Genomic DNA, 17,427 nt, shown 5'->3' with positions numbered 1-17,427 from the left:
TGCATGGGCTGCATAATAAGGAGAGAGTAAGTGGGTTATGAAAGCTGACAGGGGAAGCCACACAAGAGCCATGGGGGACTTTGTGTGAGAGACCAGAGCAGAGCTAATTTCATGAAGTCGAGCTCTTTCCGCTGAGAGGGTCAGATCAGGATTTGATACCGCTGAACAGCGTGTAAAGCAGCTGAGAAGTACAGCCTGGATCTCAGGAATTTCATTGAAGTGAAAACATCATTGTTTCACCAGAGAAGCAGGTGCTTAGAGGGATAATTACTCTGATTCCGTCAGCCACCATAATCAAGATATTTCCTGTATTATGATTTGAAACCTAACAGAAGATTCTTTTTGATATTTACCCAGGAATCATTTCTTAGCTGTTTTGTATGTTCTATGTAGGTTCCTCCCTAATCTTCTGTTCTTCTGCAGGGCGCACAAGGTCCTGCAGGTCCGTCCGGGCCAGCCGGAGCCAGGGGGATGCCTGTGAGTGTCCCTGTCCACCAGCACCTTCACGCTTATTCGCACTCTGACACAAACACGAGCGCCACAGGCTGATGCCGCACAAACATTCCGACACCAGAAACTAATAATGCCACACAAGTCAAGTAGATTAATAATATTTCAAAACCTGATGCCTCACACATGCACAGCATGACAGCACCGGTACCTCACACACACCGGTACCGCACACACACCGGTACCTCACACACACTGGTACCTCACACACACCGGTACCTCACACACACTGGTTTCACAACCCAATGCACAACCCACTGTTGTCCTACTTTCAACGGCGCTATGGACCGGATTATTAATCCAGTCAAATCCCATCACCTCCAAGATTTCCGAATCATTGACTTCTAGTCCACGTTCTCTCTTTTCTCTGGATCCCTGGGATTCATACTGTCATAGATTTACACAGCCTGTATATATTTTCTTTTTGATCTGCCTTAAACACTTCACTCAAATACTTTTTATATAAGGTGTGGTGACATTGCAAAAAAAACATACAAATCCCTGCATTGCCTTGGCTTGAAAATGAATGAGCAAATATTAAAGGAACTACAATTTCATGCACTATATTGCTGCTCTTTATCACATGCGCTTTACAAAGCTCTACATGAAGGGCATACAGTTGTTATCTCCTAGTGATGACATGATGGATGGTCTGCCTTCTTCCTCAGGGACCTCAAGGGCCACGTGGAGACAAGGGCGAGGCTGGGGAAGGGGGAGAGAGGGGACAGAAGGGTCACCGAGGATTCACAGGTCTACAGGGTCTGCCCGGACCTCCCGTAAGCAGCCGAGCCATTTCTTTCCATCTTTGACAGATAGAACTATGAAACATGAAAGAATTCTGTATAGCTGATTTAACTATTGCTGTATTTCATTTGGGAGTTGAGTCCTAGATTTCACCCAGCATCAGTGCTGACAAAAGCAGTCATAAAACCGCAAAATCAGGATTAATGAAAACCAGCAGTAAAACGACCTTCCGACTCCTTATTCTGGAGGGGGTTGCAGGCTGACCTGGAGTCTATCCCAGCATCACAGTGCACGAGGCAGAGGGACACCATGGAAAATATGATAGTCCTTTGTAGGCCACAGATACCAAGTGCCTAAACCCCCTGAAACAGATCAGAATCCATTTTACTCATTAAGGACTTTGACGGGAATGTCACAATAGTGGAGTAACACATAGAAACAGACATACAGGTGTACATAAACGTAACGGTTATGGTGATGCAAACAAAGAATCAGAATCATATGAAGAATGTGTATTTGCAAGTGAATATATTAGGAAAGCAGAGCTCTAAAAATGGGGATCTTGGTAATACAGAGTATTTATTATTTATTTAGGCATGGTGACAGTGTAACAGCAATGCACAGTGTTAATGTAGCTCCCTGTACACGTGTTGCTGTCCCACCTCTGACAGGGTCAAGCTGGTGACCAAGGTGCCTCTGGACCAGCTGGTCCCAGTGGATCGAGGGTATGTAATGGAAGCACGAGCTACTCCGTAAAGGCCATGTTGGGTTATTATTGTGTATTTTACGTGGGCATGTGCATCCATCAGCTCTGCTACGCTGGTGAACTTAAGTCCAGGGCTTAACTATTCTCTTTCCTGTAGGGACCTCCTGGCCCTGTTGGACCTTCAGGAAAGGATGGATCCAACGGTTTGCCTGGACCCATCGGTCCTCCGGGTCCCCGTGGTCGTTCTGGAGAGACTGGTCCTGCCGTAAGTTCATACCAACAGAAATAACAAAAATGGAAACGAAATACTGGTCTCCCCCTACTATTGATCTAATTAGGTTCCTGGAAATTGGCTCATAAGGTGAAATCTCATTAGTCTGACACATAATTGCCATTAATTTCAATGGGAAATTTTTGTAAGCACTAGATATTTTGGGATGAGCTCGCAAGATCACACAGGGGAATCAGTGTGCAGAGCTTGAAACGATGGTGTGGGGACGGAGATGGCAGTAGCACAGCTAGCAAGCTAAGTGTGGCTGCCAGTGTGAACTCCCCCCACAAAATTTCCCCCACGCTCTGCTCTTCTTAATCATAAGCGTGGAAAATTAGCCTCATATTTGAGCATAAAGAGGATCTCTCAGTAAAGGGTATCTGTCATACTCCTGAGGGATACCTGTAATTATCTTTGGATAGTACATACACAGAGCATGTGTTTTTAAGACAACCTTCTCTTCTGATCCTTCAGGGTCCTCCTGGTAACCCTGGACCCCCCGGGCCCCCTGGTCCTGCTGGCCCTGGCATCGACATGTCTGCATTCGCGGGCCTGTCCCAGCCCGAGAAGGGCCCTGACCCCCTGCGGTTCATGAGGGCCGACCAGGCCTCCGGCAACCTCCGCCAGCACGATGCTGAGGTGGACTCCACTCTCAAGTCCCTTAACGCGCAGATTGAGAACATCCGCAGCCCAGATGGTACCAAGAAGAACCCAGCCCGTACCTGCAGGGACCTCAAACTGTGCCACCCCGACTGGAAGAGTGGTAAGGGAACGATGCCATTTCAGTATATCTACTATTTCCAAAAGAGGAAGCAAGATTTGTCTACTGCACCCAACAGGTTAAAAATGCCAACTTGACCAAAATCTTCTTTCAGGTGACTATTGGATCGACCCTAACCAGGGCTCCACAATCGACGCCATCAAGGTCTTCTGCAACATGGAGATCGGCGAGACCTGCGTCTACCCCAGACCTGCCCGTATCCCACGCAAGAACTGGTGGTCCAGCAAGAGCAAGGAGCGAAAGCACATCTGGTTTGGCGAGATGATGAATGGAGGATTCCATGTGAGTTGGCTGTTGTTAGCATACCATTCAACAAAAATGTACATGAATCATTTATTAGCTGAGTTTGGAAAGGAAGGTAATGAACCCATATGTTCAGTGTCCCACCTCTATCCTCTCTTCACCTGTTGCCCAACTGATGATAGGGGATTAAAAATTGAGCTCCATTGGCCCCATGTGCTTCCTGTCTGCCAGCTTCAAAACAAAGAATATGCCATCACTGTTTGCCCATCTATTCTTGAATAGCTGTAGCCAGAACCTCTTAGTCTAAAAACCCTAAAACCTTGAAAGATCATTAAACATGCCTTGACGTGTGGATCACCGATAACCTACTATCTCAACCGCTTGTCCCCACCAACAGTTCAACTATGGAGATGACAGCCTGACCCCCAACACCGCTAGCATCCAGATGACCTTCCTGCGGCTGCTGTCCACAGAGGCCTCACAGAACCTCACCTACCACTGCCACAACAGCGTGGCCTATCTGGACGAGGCCAGTGGCAACATGAAGAAGGCACTGTTACTACGTGGCTCTAACGAGGTGGACATCCGTGCCGAGGGCAACAGCCGCTTCACCTACACGGTGCTGGAGGACGGATGCACGGTGAGAGACAGGGAGAGGATGCAGATGCCGACACAGACCCTAGATCACAGCCACGCCTCTACATCAAGCAGCTAAAAGCTAACTAGTGCCAACTGGCACACCAGGAGTCCTAGGAAGTCTCTAAATCCATGTTTGTCTTTTTCTCTCTCACAGAAACACACAGGGAAATGGGGCAAGACAGTAATTGAATACAGATCGCAAAAGACATCCCGCCTGCCCATCGTGGATATCGCACCACTGGATATTGGCGGAGCGGACCAGGAGTTTGGCGTTGACATCGGCCCAGTCTGCTTCTTGTAAGGGAGAATATCAAGAACGAAGAAAAACATGAAACGATAAATAAAACACACGATCCAAAAGAAAAGAAGAATGCAACGTTTTTTTTTTTTTTTAATGGGACTTTTTTAATCATTAAAAATACTTTCCAAATCTTACGCTGAGGATATCTGCACTGAGCGGCACAGGCAGCATCCGCTTGCGATTCGCTGAGCGGCACCCTTGTCTCCAGACTATCCACTTCCTGAGGTCAAAAACAACAGTGACCCCTGGACTCCACCTACCATGGGCAAATACCTTATAACCAAGAAGAAATGATTTTAAAAAAGAGGGGAAAAAGAAAAATTATGAAATGTGGGGAAAAATAAGTCTTGGTGTTTTTATTTATTTATTATCTCCGTCCTTTTGGGTGGGGCCATAGGTTGTGGGTGGGACCAGATGTGTAACCCAGCGATGAGCCCTTCACACTCTAAAAGTACGACCCGTCAGGCCCGGTCCCCACTCGGACCCCCTATCCTGCCCCCTCCTCTAAATCCACACAGAAGTACATCTACAGTAGCCGTAACTTTACCAAAAATCGGCCGTGTAAAAGTGCAAGCGTTCCTCATTCTGCCACCAGAGTGTGTATCAAAACAGTTACTGTGTATTATAATAAAACCAAAGGTGCTATTGTTGTAAAACAGTCTGTATTTTTTAACAACCAGATACTGATATATATTTACATGTAAATATGTATGTATATGTATATTTGTGTATACATATATATACACTTTCTGGAAAGTACATTTTCTTCTGGATTGTTTTTTTAAAGAATCGGTGTGCTAAACGTTCCCCCCCAACAAACTCAATTTTTGCTTCAGTGTTTCTCCTGTAACAGATACACCGTGAATCTTCAGTAGCCCTAACTCATTCTGTTTGCATAATAGACTTTTTTTTTTTTTAAAAGCTACCTCACGCTGAAAAACATCAAATTCTTGAATCCAAGCTTCCAAAAAAGTAGCTTAGCTAAACCCGGGGCTTCCTCATTTAGGTATACCCACAGTCAAGGGGTGCTATGTGCGCTATGAATGAGTCTCAACCCCCCGCCCCTCCACAGCACAGTCTCTGCCCTGGCAGGCACAGCTGGATGGATCTGGGACACAATGGAGCATCTGAAAGCAGAGAAACCCCATCACAAGTTCACGTCCCAGAACTGTGTCACATGACAATCGATTTTTACAGCATACCCCTCACCTTTTGACCAGGGCAGATGGCATCTTACTGTGTGAGGGTCTGTATATTTTATTATTAATAATATTATTATTGATCATAATAATAATAATATTATTATGATGATCATCATGTTTTGTTACATTTTTAATTAATGTAAATTGGAAATAAAAGGAAAAACAAGAAATAGTGAAGTCGTATTTTATTTCCATCTGATTTCCAGTCGCAATGAAACAGCACGTGTGCAGTGTTTGGGGGGGGGGGGGGTGTTTGTTCCCCCCCATCCCTAAAATGTTTTGACTTTAATTTCTAAAAATTTCCCTCCAAAAACTACAAAACTCTTAATATTTTTTTTTTACATGTGCATGACTTTGCGTGTGCAATCACATAGCATGTACTGGATCATGGAGGGGCGGTCAGGCTTTTGGAATTTTCAAGAGGAAATCGACAAAAAGTTACACATGGAAGTGGAAATGAATCCCTGTAATATTATATATGCACATTAGGTGTTTGTTACAGATTAGTTATTTTAAACATAGAAGAAATTGTGCCATTACCAGCCCTTCTTTTTCCTTTCACGAACATTCTCCATAAGTAAGAAAACTAGACAACCATCTATAAAGAAAACCACATCTTTTTGTGATGTTTCTTCTGATTTCTGCTGTTACCTAAATCTGTTTTCATTATTTCTGTAGCACCTTTCCAAAACTGATGTAATCTGCAAGGAGAGTAATGGAGGAAAGACACAAAACAACACTAATAAAACTTTTAATTTAAAAAAAGACACAAAGTGCGTTTTTCAGTTCTGATTTTTTCCCCCCATCTGTTGGTGGTGGTAGAGAGAGGATACTGGGCTACAGTAGCTAGATCAACAACAAAGTCTAATACCGAAATGTTATGAATTTCACAAAACATTTCCGTGCATGCCACGGCTGACAATAAAAAAAAAGCCTTTTTTCCAACATACTGAAAAAGACTAAACTGACTAGACCAAAAATGCGATCTAGTCAGCGACATAATCATGGAGTGTACTCTTAACTTTGTGAAAAACATCACCATTCCAGCTGGCACTCAAAATTCTCTCTCCTGTGCAGTATAAGCGTAAAATCTTACACAAGCCACACAGGCAAAACTGTTTAAAATCATCTGAACCCACATTGTAACTTTATAATACACAATTAGCCTGGCGTTATTCTGCTCTTAAAAACGCTTTCCATGTGGCGATCACACATACCGTACCATTTCCTTCAGATGAAGTCACATGACTAACAAAGACACAGACAAAGGAAGGGGTGTGTTCACATTGCCATGTCTGACCTGTGACAGACACAAACCTAAATCGGGTAACATTTCAGAATCAGTTATGACACAGTAAACAAGTGTCAGTGTGAGAAAGAAAACATCCTGAAAAGATCTAATTTTACCTCAAAGTATTTCTGCTCCCAAAAGACCTCAACATCCTCCCTTCTTTAGGTACGATTTCATGTATTAATAATAACTAATTATACCTGATTAAAACATTTATACCTTAATTCAGGCTCTTCTTTTAAAAATCATTCATACAATATGTTTCGTGGTGACTTACTAGGTTCAGGATAATGGGAAAAAGTATATTAAAATACAAAATGTGAAGCTTTTCAAACACATTACTACATATATAAAAATGTGCACATGTATGGAACACACATACTAATTATTATCTACAATGATTTACATGTCATTTCCAGTTCCAGGTATACCCTAACACTAAAAAAAAAATCACGCTAACAGCATTTCTGTGTTCTGTAAGTCCAGCACTGCAGTGACTCCATTCCCACTTCCCAAACCCGACTGGGTGCAGAAACGTCACCGAACGCAGCCTTGCAGTCACAGAGTGGCACGTTTCAGTGAAGCTGTCCGTCTTTCTCACAGCCCGGGAATCCCGTTCTGCTCCAGATCTGGCATCCTCATGAGGAAGGGGATGGCATCCGACCTTTCAGATTTAACTGAGTGGCGGTTCACAGTATAAGCTCTCTCAAACCCGCGTCCTTGCAGAGACACACAGGGGCTGAGAATCTACCGGCTGTCAGACACACAGGAAAAAACGTCCATGGGAAATATTCTGAGACGAATGCGTGTGGTAAATAAAATAAGCGGCTAACTCAGATACCCGTGCTAAGGGTGTCTGTTTCTACAGGCATCTTGCGTGGGCTGGGCAAACTCTTCAGGTACTCGAGGTGACGACGGGCCTCCGCCTGGTTCTGCCGTACGTAGTAGACCACATAGACGATGACCATGAAGAACCAGGCGAACATGGTCACTAGCATAGCCACGTCGGTGGTCTTGCGCTGAAGGCTACAGAAATTGACCCCCGCGTCCAGCAGCTTCACCAGCGGCTGTCCCACATGCTCGCCGGCCCCCCCGAGCTCCTCCCACCGGCCACCCTCTCCGCCCACCCGGGCCGAGCTCTCGCACACGATGCCATTCACGGTCTCCGGCTCCAGGTTCAGCGTCTCCACCAGCTCCTGCAGGTTGCAGTCGCAGTGCCAGGGGTTGTGATACAGCCGCGTCTTGGCCCGGGTCGATCCGAAATCCTCCCGGCTGACCCTCCGCAGCAGGTTGTGCGAGAGGTCCAGCAGCTTGAGGTCCGTGCTTAGATGGCGCAGGGCACCCGGCGAGAGCGACTCGATGCGGTTGTGGGAGAGGTAGAGGTCCTGCAGGTGGGGCAGGTCGCTGAAGGCGCTCTCGGGAATGGTACGGATGAAGTTCCTCTCCAGGTGGAGGGAGACAGTGTCCGTGGGGAGCCCCTCAGGGACCTCACGCAGCCCTGCGTCAGTGCATAGAACTGTGCCACTTTCCCAGGCACAGTGGCAGCTCTCTGGGCACTGGGGGGCGACCTGCCTGCACAGCAACAGCAGCAGTACCGCACAGAGCCACGCCCCCACCGCTTTGCCACGCCCACAACAGCCACACCTCCGGCCAACGCCCATCGCTTGACCATAGCCAACAGCACACACAGGATCCAGCAGGGAGAGGCAGCGGAGCCAAGCAATTCAGGGGGGGGGGAAGGCAGGTGGATGGAAGAAAGGCTGGAGTGTAGATGATGGGCGGCGTTAGGACACTGGGCTACAGCTGATCTGAGCTTCAGCAGGCTCTCAAATCACTGGAATCAAACCCGTGGCTGGTCAAAAAGGCAAAGAGAACAAGGTTAGATAAAAATTTAATTTACTTCTCACTCACAGTCAGCATGTGAACAAAAATTCAGACAAGTTAATATGTCTACAACACACCCCGGGCGAGCCAAGAAGTGAACACCGTAATACTCCTTTGAAAATGAGCTTCAGTCAGACCCTGGACAGGCACTGATTTAAAAAGAAAAAAATCCCACCTTTTTATTTTTATTTTTCATCAAAAAGAATTCCCATTCCTGCTGTGAGAAATCTGTGCATCGACTACAGTGGGTCGTAAAAGACATGGAGATCAATAACTAAAACATCACTAGACCATCACGGACAAGAACATCAATCCTTTAAACGTCAATAAGGACACAGCTGGAAGTGGAAGGTTTCGTGCGGCCCCTCCTTGTCCTAAAAGACCAAGCAATGCGAAACACTCAGAAAATACACCGCTTTTATAAACTAACATGTGACTAATATAACATAAATGTACATACATGACTATTATAGATACAGACACGACACCAAGCACAATTATCCAATAATCGCAATACATACGAAGGAGGTTTAAAAAAAAAAGAAATCAATGATCACGGGCGGTTTCGGAGCAGCACAGCAGGCGCCCGAAGTCCGATCCCCGCTAATTCGCTCACTTTGCCCCTAAAAAGAAGACGGAGTTTCAACCTGAGGCGCGAGACATCCGTCAGGTACGCAGCGTCACGTCTGCGCCGAAACGGAGGCGATCCGGTTAAATGCTGATCCGGTTAAATGCTCTGCCGATGCCTCCGGCCAGCGCTCGGCACTACGCCCCGAAATGCTCAGTTTGTCAGAATAAATGTACTTTGCATTTTTAACGCGTGTAGGAAAAAGCAAACAAAGCGTGAGGGAGGAGCGCATAGGTGATAGGCAGCAGTGTAATGCATGTTCACACGTAAAGCCAAACCGCTAACCGTCCAGTTATAGTAGAAAAAAAAATAAAGCAGCCTAACCACGTCTAAAGGATCAACAGGGGAAAAACAATGCATCTTCAAAAACAGCCTTCGTTTATTCTAGTTCTGTATCTTATTATTAAATTCAAATCACCATGCATAGTCAGAATATAACTTAAACCCACCCAAGTTCAGAAAACTGATGTTTACTCATACTTTTTTATTCAGTACTGACATTTTTTAATTCTTCGTAATATTGAAATACAAATATAATGTCCCGATCACCCAAAAAGATTTTTATATTATGCATGAAAAAAAACATCTCACGCCAATACAAAACGTGGCATACTTCAATAGCTTAATATTTGTTCTGTTACTTGTCTTCACAGAATTCTTATAGTAATCAATGTATCATTTTGCAACAATTAACTCGACACCAAACAAGTAAAACATACCTGTTATTTAAAATAGATCCCCAAACCACGCGACGTCGAAAGAAACTGGTCCATTTTGGATTTTGACTTGCAACCTGCTGGAGGAACCAAAGCTCAAGTTCAAACACCGAAAAGCGTAAAAACTGTACGAGTAAGTCGAATTAAAGGTGGTCAGGTGTCTTATTTTTTGAACAACACGTCAAAGACGAGTCCATTTTCAAAAAGGGGGTTTCTGTAATGAAAATCTACAACACTTTACGGAGTCAACCTAGTGCAATTGAAATTTTATATCATTTTACAATTTAATTTTAGTATATAAACGACTCAGTTGAAATGTTTACATTAACCAAGCGGTCGTTGATAAGATATTGTTCTTCAATGGAATACGTACACCATCCGTCGCTATAGTCTTGCTTTTTTGGTCTCGCTCTCTCGCTCTCTCGCTCACTCTCTAACACGCACATAAATTCACACATGAAATTATCATGTTTCTGCGATTTTCCCCGGATGATTTCAGGGCGTGACGTTTTTTTAATTGATTAAAAGTTGCCAATATATCAATATTTGAAGTATCCCTTTTATCCTGTAAAGAGTACTGGTCATCGAAATGTCTTATGTCTTGTTAATTGACACAACTATGTTAATGAGTTAATTATGAGTAAATAATTAATAAATGCATTGTCATAAAAAGGTATAGCGTTTGATGAAGCCTTCTCCAAGTACACATAACCTGTTGCAAAATGTTGCCAGAAAAGACCCTGGAATCAATGCTTCATTAAGTTTTATTAGTGAACCGAGCCCGATTATTCCTGTTACACTCAGACCTCCAGGAATCTGAACAGAATACACGAGGAATCCACCCAACACTGAATTCCTAGGATGATTTTACTTATATATATTACCAAACATTAAATCCAAATGTACATTTGCTTTGTTGGCGTTAATGATGTATCTGTCGGATCGTGCCATTAATAAGTCTTGGCAAATGGTTTTATTTTTTGAACACTTCAAGTTATTTTTTGGCCCAGTAGAGGATGACCGCCACGACCAAAATTCCAGTTATTGAAAATTAACGGGTGGATAGACACAGTGACTGACGGTATTGCCACTACAAATTGGCCTCAAGGTGGCGCTACTACAGTCGCCTATAATAATAATAATAATAAAAAAACGAATATTTCTACAGCAACTACAAACATAATTAAAATGACATAAATGACTGCCACCGACCAGTCACGTTGCAGGTTTTTTTTGCCCAAACATACAAAACAATTAAACTTGGATTCCTTAATCAGTAATTACTATTACTACACTTACAGCAGTTTGAATGTGTATCATTTGCAAGGGTATAATTGTAGGACAACAGACTTAATATTATAAGGTCATGTTCAAAACTTGCTAGCTCTCTGCCATCCTAGTGTGTTTGTCTATTTTTCTATTAGACAGACAAATGAAGTTAATTATCAGTAAATTCATTTTTTCAACCTCTCGCCCTCCCTCATTAATATGTGTCTATGCCCAATTGTGTTTCTGTATATCTAGGCACGGAAATGCTTGTCATTGAACTCTCTCATAATTAGCTAAGTTTTTCATTTAAATGATTATCAGATCATTTAAATGAAAATGAAATCACCGCTCCATTCGTGACATAGGGAAAGTTATTCATTTAAAAAATTGTCTCCCCCCCCCCCCAAGCTGAAATAGCCCCGAATGAGGCAATACATTGTGCACATTTCAAGAGGAATTGGCATAACGGCATGGTGGCTCAGTGGAGAGCGCTGTTACCTCACACTTTCAAGGCTGGGGGTTTCAATTGTGGAGTTTGCATATTCCCCGCATGCAGTCCAAAGACACGCAGTTAGGCTAATTGGTGTCTCTAAATTTCCTATAGTGCATAATTGCATAAACGCATGTATGTGTCCTGTGCCAGACTGGCATTATGTCCAGCATGTAGGCTCCAGTTCCCCCCCCAAACCGTAACCAGAATAAGAAGTCAAACAATGGATGGCCTGCACAAAAAACAGCTGCCATAGCAAAGCAGCCAGTATATTTTCTTACTGTATTCCCCCATCACGCACCCAGCACTGGTGTTTACTACGACATGAACAACACATTTGAATTGGCCCCCCAAGATTTGGGGTCCCTCTCTTGGTCACAGTCACTACAGGTTGGGGGGGGGCATGCACTTGAACACCACATTGCTGCACCCACTACACGACAAAAGACCCTGGGGACACTGGTTGGCAACCCCCCCAGGCATTCCCACCCTCTGGAAATGGCCCATCTATCTGACGCTGCCAGGTGTCACATGGGCGTCACCACGGCCTGGTCCAACCACTTGGGGCCTCGGATCCTATGAGCCAGATCACTCTCAGGGTATCGTACCACAAAGCCATAGTGCCGTAACTGATCCTTCCTCACTGGAAGACTTGGGGGGGGTGGGGGGCAATTGCCCCCCTGGTGCCCCAGAGTACCCTACTGACTGCCCCACAAATGGTAAAAAATAAATAGTTAAGCTTGCCCCTTTGCACAATAATTTATTAAGTTGTGCCGTCGAGGGCAAGAGAATTTGATAATGTGTCATAATGTGTGCCCTTCTAGCAATGTCGAGCGGGGGGGGGGGGGCAGCAGGGAGAGAGAGAGAGCACTGGTGGACTCAGGGGGGAAGCAAGGGGGCACCCTGTCTTCTTTGTTGGCTGGGACCGGCTCTAGCTGACCCTGAATAAGATAAGCGATTCCCCCACTGCTGAAAAAGACATTTCTCAAGTGTCCTTCAGAGTGGCAGCAACACTGCTATTGGCTGCCCTTCACGTTTAGTGCCGTCTATGGTGCCCTCTTCATGTAAGATGATGTGTCCTATAGAACAAGAGAATGTTATGAATGTCTTCATGAGTGTCCTTCTTGAGGAGAGCATGTGAGGCGGTGCTCTATACCATACCCTTATGACAGGCTAAACAGCCCCTGTGGGTAGCAATATTAATTGCCCTTTATGCCACCCCTACTGGTTTAAGTGTCCCATAGGGTGCCCTTCCAGTGGATAAAATGTGATGCAGCGCTATATAGGATGTCCGTTCGTGTGTGGGAATGCGAGTTGCTGTCCTAATGGATGCTCTTCCAGTAGCACAAATGGATGTAGTACCATACAAGGTGCCCTATGGGAGGGTGGGGGTGTACACATCATGCAATAGGTGCCCTATGGGAGGGTGGGGGTGTACACATCATGCAATAGGTGCCCTATGGGAGGGTGGGGGTGTACACATCATGCAATAGGTGCCCTATGGGAGGGTGGGGGTGTACACATCATGCAATAGGTGCCCTATGGGAGGGTGGGGGTGTACACATCAAGCAATAGGTGCCCTATGGGAGGGTGGGGGTGTACACATCATGCAATAGGTGCCCTATGGGAGGGTGGGGGTGTACACATCAAGCAATAGGTGCCCTATGGGAGGGTGGGGGTGTACACATCATGCAATAGGTGCCCTATGGGAGGGTGGGGGTGTACACATCATGCAATAGGTGCCCTATGGGAGGGTGGGGGTGTACACATCATGCAATAGGTGCCCTATGGGAGGGTGGGGGTGTACACATCATGCAATAGGTGCCCTATGGGAGGGTGGGGGTGTACACATCAAGCAATAGGTGCCCTATGGGAGGGTGGGGGTGTACACATCATGCAATAGGTGCCCTATGGGAGGGTGGGGGTGTACACATCAAGCAATAGGTGCCCTATGGGAGGGTGGGGGTGTACACATCATGCAATAGGTGCCCTATGGGAGGGTGGGGGTGTACACATCAAGCAATAGGTGCCCTATGGGAGGGTGGGGGTGTACACATCATGCAATAGGTGCCCTATGGGAGGGTGGGGGTGTACACATCATGCAATAGGTGCCCTATGGGAGGGTGGGGGTGTACACATCATGCAATAGGTGCCCTATGGGAGGGTGGGGGTGTACACATCATGCAATAGGTGCCCTATGGGAGGGTGGGGGTGTACACATCATGCAATAGGTGCCCTATGGGAGGGTGGGGGTGTACACATCATGCAATAGGTGCCCTATGGGAGGGTGGGGGTGTACACATCATGCAATAGGTGCCCTATGGGAGGGTGGGGGTGTACACATCATGCAATAGGTGCCCTTTTTATTTTTTCGTCCTGCCATCCGCCACTGACGCTCCCTCACAATGCGGCTAATGTGCCTCAGCCAGGACTCCCTGAGCAACCGCTTGTTTGATACAAAGTCAAACCAGAGGTACCCAAGGATTCTCTAAAGAGACACAGTACTGAAGGACTCCAATCTTCATCTCATGTCACTAAATAGTGTCCATGACCCGTAACCATGCAGCAAGACAGGGAGCACCAGAACATCTCTGATGGAGGACCCAGAAGCAACAAGCTCACCAATGCACACACCATAGTGTTTGACATAACTGAAAAACAGAATGTTTATCAGACTCATCCAAAACTGCAAAATTTGCATGTTCTTCTCTATGACAACATAAGTCTTAATGTATATTTGAAGGGAAAGTAGAATAAAATATTAAGAACAAGGTAAAATCAAAGTTTTTTAAATTCTAGCTTTTCATTATAATGAAGGACGACCGTGCACCTTCTGTACTGATTAAAACATTCAATCAAATCAACAGTGTGTATAAATTAAAGTAATAAAAATACTATGAAGAAATATAGGTCCTTTACAATAACTACTTTCACAATACCTTTAAAATGTAATCATAGAACATTCAGTGTACTGTACCTTCATAATGCATTCATAATTCATTCAAAGAATGTTCATAAGCAGCATGTAAGTATACCTTAACATCTTAACATATGTTAACAGCTTTAATGTATATTTAATCAAGCAATAACATTCGAGGAGTGCGGTTGTACTCCTACTGCCTAGTGCCTACGACCGAATCACAGCCATGATATATTGGAGTACAACCGCACAGACATGATATATTGGAGTACAACCGCACGACTTCAAGTATGTTATTGCTTTCATACAACAGATCATCGAGTAGCATTTAAGTGACAATAATAAGATACAGCATGTTTTGTTTATTTGTTTAAACATTTGCGGGCTCCCCCCAAAAAGTAGTTCCCTTAACGTCAGCGAAAGTGGGACAGGCTACCTCTTCCAAACCATCCGCATACCCGGAATTTATAACCAATTTAGTTTAGTCTAATATCGCAGGTGCCAACAGTGAAACAACTAGCCAGCTTATTAGCGGAATAACTTTGCATTGCAAATTAAAACCATGCCGCAGGTCTAATAAATAATATATTATGCCGCTGGAGTGACGAAGAGATCATGAGGCGCACTACAAAGTTCATTTATTAACAGACACTTTTATTGCACGATCCTCAAAAGGACAGCTGTAAAACAACGAGCTAGAGTAAAGAATAAACTCACTTTCACACACAGACGGGGAGCCTTTAAGGAGACAGAAGTGGATACAGACAATAGAGACATAGCGAAATGAGTCATACCTGAAAACTTTATTTTCGTTTCAGCAGTTTATAAAAACTTAAAATCCTAAACAGATCAAAATAAACCCAACAAAACAAAATACATATGGACCTTTAATTTACTCTCACTTCCGCCTACGTTAATTTTTGAAACAGGTGGAAACGCGGGCAGGTTCTCAAATACCTCGTTTCCACCAAGGCGGAGCTGGTGCCGGTGCTGGTGCAGGGCTGGTTATCGCTTGGTGTCTTTTGAGAACAAGCCTGTGTTTCCACCTGTTTCAAAAAAGAACGGAGCAGAAATGTTACGTAGACGGAAGTGAGAGTAAAGGTTAACCTGTATTTCTTTTTTTCAATTTATTTTTCCAAACTGAAAAAAGTTTCTGGAGTGTGACTCTTGTGCCCTGTATTTATTGCCAGTATCCACTTGTTTTTTAAAACGCCATAATATTTTATTTATAATATATTATTGCGACGTATTTATACATTATTATTAAATCTGGCCAGCAGAACGATGTTAACATTAAAAAACGATGTAACCTTATTCTGGTATTTATAGATACACCTTGTAAGGCGGAGTGAAATGTCTGAGTGCCGTTATACTCTGATAACATCATTCATAGAACGCCTCTTGTCAAATCAGATATTTTGGTCGGAACTAACTTCCATAATAGCAGACATTCTATGATAATAACAAACATTATAATGGAATAGTGTTTGTTTTCAATGTATATTAAAGCTGTTAAGGTACATAACTGTGCAAAAGTCTTAGGCAGCCAAAGAAAGTAATGTTTGAATGATATTTATGTTGGTGTAAAACTATGCTGTTATGCCTGTCAAAGTGTGTTACAGTAGCTTAGCCATTCCAAAACCTAAAATCACCCCATTATTTCCAGCAAACGTACAGAACACCCATGTATTTTTGACTCGACCACTAACACACCTCATACAGCTAATCACTATCTCATTTAATTTTTTTTAAACTAATTTAATTAATGAAATGAGCTGGTGATGAAATTTAATAAATACATGGAATGGCTGAGGTGCCCATGAGGAGAGGTTTGGGAACTGAACCGGTGTTCATCTACCCATCCAACGAGATACCAATAACTTTTTTGAGAACAGAAGAAAAATTTGCTAGTTTTTATTGTGTTACTCTTAATTAACATATGTTCTAATGTTAGTATTTTTTTGTTCTGAGCAAATGTGCACTTACTACCCAGATAAATAGCTTTAAACATTTCTTTTGACTGCCTAAGACTTTTGCACAGTACTGTGTGTTAGGATGTTAAGGCATACTTAAATGCTGCTCATGAATGGTCTATGAATGCCTTATAAATGTACACTGAATGTTCTATGAATGCATTATGAAGGTGTAGATGAGTATAAGTGCAAGGTCTATAGAGCTATATTCATTGTTTCTGTTCTCTCGCCTGTTAATTATCTGTAAATCAAAGGCAACAGAAACTGTAGGCCAGTGAGTGATGTTTACTGACAGAAATGCAAACATGCATCAACACCAAATGCTGCTGTTAAAATTAGGAGGAATCTCATTATTCCTGAACATCAGTATAATTTATTCTGCCTTGGCTGCATTCCGATCGACTACGAAATAATTGCCAGTAAGAGACCAGTAAGAAATTAATCATGCCGGCATGTTTTTTGCTATATGCAAAGACCTTAAGCACCAACTCCTATAGGCCTAATAAATAAAATAACAATTTCCCCATGGTATAACTACTATATAAAAAAAGACAAATGACAAAATAATAAAGCCTTAAACCTAAAGACCTTTAAGTCAGACAATTTTCACAGACCTAATTGTAGATTTTAATTATCTTACCGTATTACTGATTAATATTGCATAATAGTTATTGGTGTTTTATTGAACCATATTATATCCAGGTTTTATATATAGCACTATAATTGTAATTTGACTTTCCTGCACAGTAATCTACACGTCACATTCCAAATCTGACACCCAGGGAGACTTTGAATAGAGATCAGTTAATAAATAATAAAGCAATTATGATTCTATGTGCTGGCTGATTGAAATGATTGG

At 43.5% G+C, this 17,427-nt stretch overlaps 2 protein-coding genes across 8 annotated transcripts in view; one reads left to right on the top strand and one right to left on the bottom strand.

Annotated features, from left to right (window-relative positions):
• col2a1b (collagen, type II, alpha 1b) overlaps positions 1 to 5,567 on the top strand; it is a 46,895-nt gene extending 41,328 nt beyond the window's left edge. For all 3 annotated transcript variants that reach the window (XM_023795350.2, XM_023795349.2, XM_023795348.2), the window contains 8 exons: positions 424 to 477; positions 1,179 to 1,286; positions 1,926 to 1,979; positions 2,118 to 2,225; positions 2,706 to 2,994; positions 3,107 to 3,294; positions 3,653 to 3,895; positions 4,049 to 5,567. In XM_023795350.2, coding sequence (XP_023651118.2) covers positions 424 to 477; positions 1,179 to 1,286; positions 1,926 to 1,979; positions 2,118 to 2,225; positions 2,706 to 2,994; positions 3,107 to 3,294; positions 3,653 to 3,895; positions 4,049 to 4,195 — 1,191 coding nt within the window. In that variant the 3' untranslated portion in view covers positions 4,196 to 5,567. The remainder of the gene's footprint in view (positions 1 to 423; positions 478 to 1,178; positions 1,287 to 1,925; positions 1,980 to 2,117; positions 2,226 to 2,705; positions 2,995 to 3,106; positions 3,295 to 3,652; positions 3,896 to 4,048) is intronic.
• A 565-nt stretch (positions 5,568 to 6,132) lies between these two features.
• On the bottom strand, positions 6,133 to 15,763 carry LOC111835253 (leucine-rich repeat-containing protein 3-like). Of its 5 annotated transcripts, none has more exons than XM_023795352.2 (3): positions 15,553 to 15,763; positions 9,920 to 9,996; positions 6,133 to 8,540 (listed from the first exon to the last, which is right to left on the bottom strand). In XM_023795352.2, exon 3 carries the CDS (start codon positions 8,347 to 8,349, stop codon positions 7,522 to 7,524), a length of 828 nt encoding a protein of 275 aa, XP_023651120.1. In that variant the 5' UTR covers positions 8,350 to 8,540; positions 9,920 to 9,996; positions 15,553 to 15,763; the 3' UTR covers positions 6,133 to 7,521. The 5 variants fall into 5 exon arrangements, with proteins under 5 accessions (XP_023651120.1, XP_072571585.1, XP_023651121.1 ...); XM_072715484.1 differs by lacking the exon at positions 15,553 to 15,763 and adding an exon at positions 14,653 to 14,695; XM_023795353.2 differs by lacking the exon at positions 9,920 to 9,996.
• Between the last annotated feature and the right edge of the window lie 1,664 nt (positions 15,764 to 17,427).

The sequence above is a fragment of the Paramormyrops kingsleyae genome, chromosome 8 (assembly GCF_048594095.1).
Source record: "Paramormyrops kingsleyae isolate MSU_618 chromosome 8, PKINGS_0.4, whole genome shotgun sequence".
NCBI classification, from domain to species: domain Eukaryota; kingdom Metazoa; phylum Chordata; class Actinopteri; order Osteoglossiformes; family Mormyridae; genus Paramormyrops; species Paramormyrops kingsleyae.
Note: the sequence above shows the minus strand (reverse complement) of the source record. Positions and strands in the feature narration are given on the sequence as shown.